Raw genomic sequence first — 10,150 nt, 5'->3', positions numbered from 1 at the left:
CTACATTTAAATTATTCTTCTGTGGAGATCTAGTCTCCTAGTAGGACTGAAAATGCCATTGCATAAAAGCCATTGGCAGATTAATCAGCATTTCCCTGTCCAACAATTTGAAACTACTTTCTTATAAAAGTACTTGGTCTTTAAAAGCTTTGCTCACTTCAGTCTTAAATGATTCCTGAGATAATGGGCACTTGTTTTTTTTTCCTGAGACGGCCCTAAAATATTTGGCCAAAAATAGCATAATTACTCTTAATGCAAACAACAAGCCTTAGTTTAAAAAGTTTTTTATTATGTCCATCTGGGTGAAACCTTCTTTCCTGTTCCTGGTGGCAGCCCATCAGCACAGCTCTCAGACAGTCACAGGGCAGTGCCAGCTGTGCCTGAGGGCTGCTCACTTCCCACCTCTGACAGAGCTCCTGTTGGGCTTGGCTGTGCCTGGGCCCCAGATTTCACGGCGTGCACTGCATAGTTAATGCTTGTGCTTTCCATCCAGCTCCACGACCCCGAGAGGGGATTATACAGCATCCCATTCACAGTCTTGACTGAAAAGCCATCTAGAAAAGAAAGGAGGCACAAAGCAACCGATGTGCTGTAAATCGCTGCAACGTTGAACCCTTTAGAACAACCAGTCTGAAACATGCTGCTCCCTCTGAGCTGGGGAGCAGTGCTGCACAAGTTGGCCTTTGTCAGGCACCACCACAGGCTGTGCCAGTGGGCATCACTGGTGACAGTGGGGCCTGCTATTTGGCAGCAGCAGCAAAGCTCTGTGCCAGGCCGTGTACCGTGAGGACACTTCAGGGAGAGCCACTGCAAAGTTGTGTGCTAGGAACCCCAGCTGGACACACTGTGTCTGGGTGACTGGTTTTCTGTAGGTGGAGACATTCTTCAGGCTGACTTTACACACTTCAAAATGAAAACTTAAGGCTGTCTGTGGAAGGATTCTGCAGATTCCCCTTAGCAATAGGAAATTTAAGAAAGAGGCAGAAGGATGCCAACAAGGCCTCAATGCAAGTAATGAGTCCTTTTACCCTCCCTGCTGAGCAGCTCTCTCAGTGCACTGCTGTGTCCCAGCAGAATACTTGAGCAAAGACAGAATTCTAACAAACACTCCATCAAAACAAAGCACTCCACTGCACCTGCTACTCTTTAGGAAGGGAGAACAGAAAGACCCACCAGCATGAACACTGCTATTAGTCATGTTCATTACTGCATTACTGTGAAGTGCCAGAAGACCTTGCCAAGAGAGTAGTTAAACTCATACTTCAGCTCCTTCACAATGAACTAAAGCAAAGTGAAATACACCACGAGTGTTCTAAACATCTGCAGCAAAGGAACACAATGATCAGAAGTCTTCCCAGATCAGCACTTTCTCCATTTTAAAAAACAAACAAATCAGGGCAATTTAAGTATTTCTTCAAACCAGTCTCCTACTGACTAGTGAATCTGTGGTAGGTTCCCTCTTCACATTGTTGGAGAAGTATTTTAGTAATATAACATGAATGAAGGACACAGAGCAGCAACCAAAAATAATTTAAAAAACCCAATGGAACAGCAGCAGTGCAGCCCTGGAAAGCCAATACAGTTATTTTCTCTAACCTGACCTGGAGGAGAGGAACCACTTAAGAGCATACAGCCTGCCACAGAACAGGATGGAAAACCCTGGCATTTCCACTTAGGCTATCAAACAGTGGGGCACCTGTAATAGTGATTTTGTTTCTGCATTCTTAGGACTCCCACTTACTTACTTAAAGGCAAAGTCCAGTAGTGTCTTGAAACCAGAAATGATACCCCAAACAGGTGACTGGGAACTCACACAAAAAACAGGCTGCACACTGTTGTTAACACTGACTCCACCTATTTTAGCCCCTTGCCATTTCTACAGGGAGCATTTGAGTATCTCTTATCTCTATGCATTCCCAGCATCTGGGATGAAACTTACTTGATTCCAGGAGGCTCTCCAGCTCTTCAGGTGGAACAAACTTCTCCCACTCATGTGTTCCTTCTGGTACAATGCCTATTAATTTTTCTGCAACCAGAATTCCCAGGACATAGGACAACTGTGTTTTATTGATTGTAGTAATGAATAATGAACCTTCAGGCTAATTAAAATATTAAAATGTTCAATTAGAAGAATACTAAATTAAAAAAACACCTATAAATTTATTCACATTAAAACACAGTTTTTCTATCTACAAATCTAGATGCCCATCATAATATAATCAAAATGGTCAACATAATCAAGATCTTGGATGATCTGATAAACATTTCCTTGCCCACAAACCATCTAACAAAGTCACTTTCAACATAACATTGCCCAGGAAATGGATAAATAAAAGCTATTAAGGTCCATACAATAACTATTGTAAAAAGAAGTATTTTTTTTATTAAAACCTAAGTAAAATGTTCAAAACTGCCTGATCTGAGATGGCTGAAAGCTGTGGTTGTTTTAATGACTACAGGGCCAAAAAAATACAGGGTCAGAAAGATAGATCTATTAAAGGAAAGTTGCTGCTTGTGCACTGGGCCTACCATTCTTTTTAGAAATGAAATAATATCACGAGGAATAAACCAACACCTTATTATTTCCAAGCTAACCATGACTCTTTAAAAGCAATCCAGGAGCACAGCTGCTGTGATGCTACAGTTGGCACAGAACCTTGTGAGTCATCTGTCCATCAGCAGCAGGACTGCCATATTTTTTCTCACCTAGGTGAAATAAGATGCAACCAGATTTCCTAAAGTCTTGATGAGAAGCAACACTGCCATGATAGGTGATGCCATTATCACTTTTCTAAAGCAGAGCTGGGGAGATGCATTGCCTCTAAGTTTAGCTACTGCAGTTGGAAAGATGTACCTGCACCATGGAAGAGAATGTAGGTAGGTACTTCTGGAGAATGGTTCAAACTTCAAGGCAGAGAAATTAATGTAGATGTGGGTGTTTCCACATTTCTTCAAATGAAAGCCTTAATAATGAAAGAGGATAAATATTCCCAATAATGAAAGCAAAAACTCTCTTACCTTTAACACCTGAGAGCAACACTTGATAAACATTTCAAGGTCAGCCACATGCTCCACTACTTCAGAAGCTACAATTACATCAAAGGTTTCCATACACTCCTCCACAATCTCCTCCAGTGAACTGGACTTGTACTGTATTCTCTTGGCCAGGACTGGATCAAATGACTTGTGTTGATCTGCTGTTCTAATGTTGTCCTCCAGAGGATCAATTCCAGTAACTGAAGCTCCCAGCCTACCTAGAGGCTAATAATACAGAGTATAATTTATTTGTTGCACAATAATAATTTACTTAAAGGTGTCTGTAACATTGCAGTCTACATACACGATGCAGAAAATATCTATCAGAAAACAAGAAATTATAAGCTCTGATCCAGCAGTTTTCTGTGAAATTTTTATTAAAGTAAATAAAATTATATGGTGGAATATACACGTTTAAATTGTCCTTTGGAACAAATTGTTCTAGATCCATTTTGTTATACCACATCAGGATTTCCTGCACAATTACCTTCTGACAGAGGAAAAACAAAGGGGAAAATCAACACAGTACTTAAAGGGAGGAAAACAATGCCATATTTAATTACTGTCATTACTTTCTTCAACATCCACTTGTAATGGTAAATCCTCATATCTTTTTAATGGTTACTTAATATATTATTATCTCCGGGACTTTCTCACGGCTGAGAACTAAACACTGATGTTTACCAGGATAGCATCAGGCTTGGCTGTCACTCAAGTTTCTCCAGTGTCTTCTTACTCACGGGTTAACACCTCAGCCATCACCTCTTCTGAAACTGAAACAGCTTCAGAACATGACCACAGGTATGTTATTCCAGCCTGAAATTCACCAGTTGTTTGGCCTGAGAAGGTGAGGCAGCATACAAGCTCTGCCAGCCTTGCTGAAGAGCAGGCTGTTGCAAGACTACAGGATTTTGCTCAGAATAGAAGAAAAACAAAAAGAAGAAGAGACACGGGTCCTTTTGTAACACCTCATCTCAGATCTTGATGAAGTTCCCAGAGTAACTCAGCCAGATCTGTAAGCCTAAATTCACAAATCATCCTTAGTTTATTGATAGGATATAGCACTGCTCACAGCCTGGGTGGCCAAAGGGTTCTGCCCCAAAGAGCCACTTCTCAGTCCCACAGTTGTGCAGACTTCTTGCAAAGCAGCTGTAAAATCCACTCCTGTTCCAGGAGAATCAATCCTGACAGATAGGAGGTATGTCTCAGGTTGTTCCATGCTTTTCCCATGACATCAAAGCAAAGGCAAGAATCCCCACCCCAATATAAAAACTTGAAGATAAGTAATTCAAAGAAATGAGCATGTAAGAACAAGTTTACAATAGAAAATACTTGTTAAATTACTTTTTGTTCTTATATATATTCTTAAGAAAATACTTAACAAGGAATGTCATGTTAAAGTATTCTTGTCTAGGCTCTAATGTAAAATAAAAAAAGAGAGAGGAAAAAAGTTGTAGTTCTCATATCTCATATTGACTGCCCAGAGCAACACTAGAAGACTTTCTTTTACATCATTCTCTTCTCCTCTTCTTTAGTGTTTGAAATCTTATTTTTCCAAACACCAAGATTTTAGTTTTTCTCATTACCAATTCCTTTTCTGTAAACCACCAGCACTACACAAACCAAATATTCTTTGAGGTTTGTACAATGCACTGCACTCCAAACCATGTGGCAACTAATATATCATAGAAGATAAAAATTCCTCCTCATAGGAATAGAAATTAAACAGCATAACAGTAAAAAATTTCAAAACTTTGTACACTTTTTAACAAGAGAAGCCAGAGAGCACTGGTTTTTACCTCACTTAGCAGCCCCCCGCCACAGCCCACATCAAGAATCTTTACTCCAGAAAGTGGGTTTCCCATATGATAATTACTTCTCATGCTCAACAGAGTATCTCTGAAAGAAAAGGAACATGAATAAGAGCAAAGACACAAGGCAGCTTAGCAGATGCAATATGCAGTTATCTTAAATGCTGGTAACAATTTTTCTTTTACGGTATTTTCTGAGGTTATGCAAAAATAGTACATATATTAAAAAAAAAAAAAAGTCTGTCCTCAAAACCATACCTAATAAATGGCACTCTAATATCATTCATAGAATGAAGAGCTGAATATTCTCCTTCTTCATCCCACCACTTATGTGCAAGGAGCTGGAATTTCTTCATTTCCTTTGTATCCACTGATGAATGTGAAGTGCTGAAAAGTCTCTTCATGGTGAGCCTAAGTAACAAAAGCTGAATGTCACACAACTTATACCAATATTCCACGTTAGCTGAAACATGAAACATGGGAAAAAACAAATTCTGCAACATCAGAAAATGAGGGGAAAAAAAAGAAGAAAAAGGTAAGCCTCAGGTTCCTTTAAAGATTCTAGTTATACTTGATTATCAAGACAAAAATTTTTTGCACTGTATGTTTAATGCATTTTCCAAAACAGACTGCTGCACATCTGTAATTTTCAAGTTATTTATTAATTAAACAAAATCAGGCCATATCAAACATTTAGGCATTTGTGAGATTTAAAGATAACTTCATCTGTCATTAAGTAAAATTAAACTGTTACAGAAAATTGCAGTCCTTGTCATACAGGATTATATTAGATACTGTACTTACATGCTGCTTTTTATGTCAGTCAGAGACATGGGCTGAGTACTGCAGGGTTTCAGCTGTCCTTTACTGTTGCAGTTCTTCAGGCCTGTCTGCAAAGACAGATCAGCATGGTCATCTGCATAAATAAAAGCAATCAAATGGAAAACATCAGCTTTATCAGGGTTCACAGGCAAAAAAATCTTGTTTAACAATGCTGCTCTAGAAAAATAACTCCAACCGTGTAAATCTTTAACCATTTGCTCAGTATCATACTTAGGGAGTGTGTGGAGTTTAAATAAACCACCTTACACTAAAGTGTACTTCTCAAGTTATGTACAAGGACATTTTTCAGAGTCTAAATAAAAAGGAACTTTTTTTCATGTAGGTGAAATGGTTCAGTTAGTGATAATTTCACCAGCATTTTACTCTGACCACAAGCTGTGCATACACACCCCCACCCCCACACTTATTATCAAAACAGGGCTCTGATTCCTGTTTCATTACACCTTGGAATCAGAAGCACAAAGCCACACACTCATTTTGCATCATTCAGATTGGTAAGGAAACATATAAAAAAACCTCAGACAGTGCAGAGAGGCCAAGGGTGACATCTGCTTTGCCAAGGTCCCATCTGGAAAGCACACACACCCCACAATCCAGCTCCTACCTGTTGACCAACAATCCCAAGACTGCATCGCACCCAGAGCAACAGAGTGATGATTATTTAAGGCTGCACTGTTTCTACACATTTCGGGCAGAGCATCTACAGATACCTCCACAGGCTGAGGGTCTGCATAGGGGCTAAGGGAGGTGGCAGGGGGTGGGCACCTGCCTCCGGAGAGCTCTGCTGGGCGTATGGAGACTCCGGCAGGACCTGCTGAACGAACAAGGTGTGCGTGGCTGGCATTAGGCTGGCTCATGGAACAGCATTACCTGCACCACTGTGACTATGGACACGGCAGGACAGAGGCGGGGACAAGAGCGGCCGTGCCCCAGCCCAGCAGACCGCCGGCGGGAAGGCCGCTCCCGTCGAGGCAGCCGAGAGCCCGCCGTCCCGGGGAGCGGAGGGGCCGGGACGCTGCGGGGAAATGCCGACAGGGGCTGCCAGAAACAAGCGCCAGCTGGAAGGCGGTTGGAGGTTTGCTGGGGCCTCGCAGTGCGGGAGCCGGTGCAGCTACACCCCGTTAGGCTACCCCAGCCGTAGGGGACGACGCGGGCCCGGCCAGGCCCCGCCGCCCGCCGCCATCGGGCACCGCGCCAAGGCCGGGCCCTCCCGCCCTCGCCCTCCCTCCGCCTGCTCACCGCCCGCAGCCCCTCGCAGCGCGGCCGCCGCCCGCTGGCTCCCGAAGGCGCGGGTGAGGGCACGGGCAGCCCCTCCGCCGCTCCACAGCATCGCGGCCAACACGCCGCCCGCTCCCCGCTCCGCTCCCGGTGCCGGGCGTGCGGCGGCGACACGGTGCCGGCTGCTCCGCGGGGCGGGCTCCGGGAAGGTTGGTTCCGCTCACTGACGGGCCCGGCCTTCGGCTGGAGACAAAACTCCTGAGCGCTTCTTCCAAGGAAGCAGCGAAAGGGGTTTGCTGCTCCCGGCTACAGAGGCGGCCGTGTTATGGTCCGCTGCTGAAGCCCTGGCTGCGGCTGTGTGTGGAGGACACAAGGCTGCCGTCCCCCCGCCCTCGCCCGGCGACCGCCTCCGAGGGCCCCGATGCGGATTTGAATCCCTGTGCCGCGGCGAGACGCGCTGCTGGTCCAGAGCTGCCGGACACGAAGCTCTCCTTCCCTCCTCCTTCCCCTTGGGCTTTAGCATTTTCGTGTCCCCGTTTGTGATAAAGTTTAACGCGCTTAAGTGGTGAAGAATTTAACCAGTTTTTAAATAGAATCACTTGCCGGCACTTTATTATTTATTTGGCCCTATACTCAGCGCTGGTGAGGCCACACCTCGAGTACTGTGTCCAGTTCTGGGCCCCTCAGTTCAGGAAGGATATCGAGGTCCTGGAGCAGGTCCAAAGGAGGGCAACCAAGCTGGTGAAGGGACTCGAGCACAGATCCTATGAGGAGAGGCTGAGGGAGCTGGGGCTGTTCAGCCTGGAGAAGAGGAGGCTCAGGGGAGACCTCATCACTCTCTATAACTCCCTGAAAGGAGGGTGTAGCCAGGGGGGGGTTGGTCTCTTTTCCCAGGCAACTCTCAGCAAGACAAGAGGGCACGGTCTCAAGTTGTGCCGGGGGAGGTTTAGGTTGGACATTAGAAAGCATTTCTTTACTGAGAGGGTGATCAGACATTGGAATGGGCTGCCCAGGGAAGTAGTGGATTCTCCATCCCTGGAGATATTTAAAAAGAGACTGGATGTGGCACTCAGTGCCATGGTCTGGTAACCTCAGCGGTAGTGGATCAAGGGTTGGACTTGATTGGTCCCTTCCAACCCAGCCAATTCTGTGATTCTATGATTCAGCTGCGGGTGTCATGAGAAAGTCCGTCAAAACCCAAATGTGTCTGGGAGAGGAGCAGAGGGACACAGGGGTCAGCCAGTCAGCCAGTCAGCCGCAGCAGCTCTGCGGGCCGGGGCCGCAGCACTTGGGTTCCCTGCCCAGCCCCGCGGGTGCGGACATCCCCAGGCGGGAGTCACAGAGCCGGGGGCAGGAGCACCTTCCAGCCAGCAGATTTCCAGGAGTGTGGCCAGGGCATGTTTGCCTCCCTCTTCCCTCTCATGCCAATCTGTTTTATTAAGTGACCTCGCTCAGCACTACATCACTCACTGCCTGAAATCTGGCACAGGTCTTCCTTAGTATAATTCACCTAGTAGTTACTTTGGATTTTTTTTTTAAACAAAAGAACATACCACCAAAATCCCCCAAAATAACCAAACAAAGACTACTAAACGGTCTCAAAGAAGCATGTCTTGGCAGCAATTAGATACATGACCAACCTGCATAGTGTGTACCAGCACTGCTTCTCTACTCACCTCTCTACCCAGCAAAGCTCGTGGTGCAGTGGACTTGAAAGTCACACCTAACACCTCAGAGCTACCAAAGAACCACCGTTTTTGCTGTATTCACCTTTAAAACCATATTTGCATGGAAGTCACTTTTCACTTGATTCCACACTATCCCTTATTAAAATTTCAAGGGAACTGCCTTAGAACGTCTACATGACTTTCATACTTTTGTCTTGGCCTCCTACAGTGCACAAGTACTGAAATACTTTCAATTGTTTATTTTAAAATGTAAAAGAATAGAGCAACAACTCAATTCAGGCTTTTCCAAAATTATACATTCCCATTTTTTTATATATTTGCACATATTTTAAGATCACTTCGGATGTACGGAATATGGATGTTATTTTAGCCTTTACCACTGAAAAAACATTCATAAGGGAGTGACTAAACCATGGAGAAGTCTAACATATATAAAGATTAACATAGAACCAATGTATTTCTAATTACTGGTGTGCTAAGTATGCTGTTTAGTAAGATTTCTGAAACAGTTAAATGCAGAGATCGTATGCTCTTTTTATTGGCATACAGTCACTACCCATATAAGTGCATTTGTGTCAAAAATAATTTTCATATTTACAGGAAGTGACAGAATTCCAGTTGTTGGCAGAGTATATAAAGCTTTTCATACACAATCTTTTTTTATTATTAGACAGAGAATATAAAATCTCAACTGAAAATAAAATCCAATGCATCACAGAAGCTTTATTCCTCAAAAGCGTTTCTTAAACTTAATTCTAGTTTCTGTCTCTCAACACATCCTTCTAAGACATCTGAAGTGTTATGCTACTTACTCTTTAAAAAAAAATCCTCACTTTTACCAAGTGCCAAGTGTATTGAGACTGGATCACTATGTTGCTATTTATATGCATACCAATGCAAGTAAAATTAGTGTGTTGAAAATTATGCCTTATTTTGCTAATAGGTGTATGATTGCTTACTCTATGTTAAAGGACTTAATTGGGGGGTAGAGTTATTTATGGCTGATGAATTATTCCTCTGTAACAGTGTTTTGATAAACATGCACGTGTTTGCCAGCCATTAGCTTGCTTACTAAATGTATTGTTAAAATATGATTTTTTTTGCACCGCAGCAATTTACTTCTGCATCTAATTTATTAAAAAAATTACACTGGCAAAAATACTTAGCTGAATTTTAGATAAACGGATTAATCAATTCATGAAGTCATGCTCTGCAAGTTGCCCGTACAAGGATATTTTTTTTCTTAGAAGACACAGCCATCAAAATCTCACTTTGATGTTAAGCCTTTTATCTTTTTCACAACTGGTATTATACCACACCTTCTAGGCACAGATCTCCAATCTTTTCCAGAATTAATGTTCTTCTCTAACAGTCACTGGCCTAGGGCTGTGTATTGGTTGTTTTTTGTCTGTTTGTTTTTAACGAGTATTATTGCACACTCTTGTTACTGACAGCAGTAGTTCATTTCCTGAAGAAGGAGGTAATCAGTGACCTCTTTCACTTTATGGTGACATTAAAACAAGTGTCTAGTTACAGTGCTGTCTATCAATATAT

At 43.2% G+C, this 10,150-nt stretch overlaps 1 protein-coding gene across 4 annotated transcripts; it reads right to left on the bottom strand.

The window, feature by feature from the left end:
* Positions 1–270: 270 nt before the first annotated feature.
* On the bottom strand, positions 271–7,130 carry COQ3 (coenzyme Q3, methyltransferase). 4 transcript variants are annotated; one of them, XM_071741278.1, is made up of 8 exons: positions 6,930–7,130; positions 6,460–6,501; positions 5,652–5,763; positions 5,106–5,258; positions 4,836–4,935; positions 3,019–3,261; positions 1,940–2,099; positions 271–554 (listed from the first exon to the last, which is right to left on the bottom strand). In XM_071741278.1, exons 1-8 carry the CDS (start codon positions 7,018–7,020, stop codon positions 358–360), a joined length of 1,098 nt encoding a protein of 365 aa, XP_071597379.1. In that variant the 5' UTR covers positions 7,021–7,130; the 3' UTR covers positions 271–357. The 4 variants fall into 4 exon arrangements, with proteins under 4 accessions (XP_071597379.1, XP_071597382.1, XP_071597380.1 ...); XM_071741281.1 differs by having other exon boundaries at positions 5,652–5,737; positions 6,456–6,501; positions 6,930–7,017; XM_071741279.1 differs by lacking the exon at positions 6,460–6,501 and having other exon boundaries at positions 6,930–7,125.
* Positions 7,131–10,150: the final 3,020 nt, after the last annotated feature.

This window comes from Heliangelus exortis, chromosome 3 (genome assembly GCF_036169615.1).
Source record: "Heliangelus exortis chromosome 3, bHelExo1.hap1, whole genome shotgun sequence".
Taxonomy (NCBI): domain Eukaryota; kingdom Metazoa; phylum Chordata; class Aves; order Apodiformes; family Trochilidae; genus Heliangelus; species Heliangelus exortis.
This window is presented reverse-complemented; position numbering and strand designations above follow the sequence as displayed.

What these genes read in the sequence shown, in the direction of transcription:
- COQ3 (XM_071741278.1), bottom strand. Translation starts at nt 7,020, where the DNA reads ATGCTGTGGAGCGGCGGAGGGGCTGCCCGTGCCCTCACCCGCGCCTTC. An exon ending in GCTGCGAGGGGCTGCGGGCG is followed by an intron (nt 6,502 to 6,929) that starts GTGAGCAGGCGG and finishes TTCGTTCAGCAG; the next exon opens with GTCCTGCCGGAGTCTCCATA. An exon ending in ATTAGAGTGCCATTTATTAG is followed by an intron (nt 4,936 to 5,105) that starts GTATGGTTTTGA and finishes CTTTTCTTTCAG; the next exon opens with AGATACTCTGTTGAGCATGA.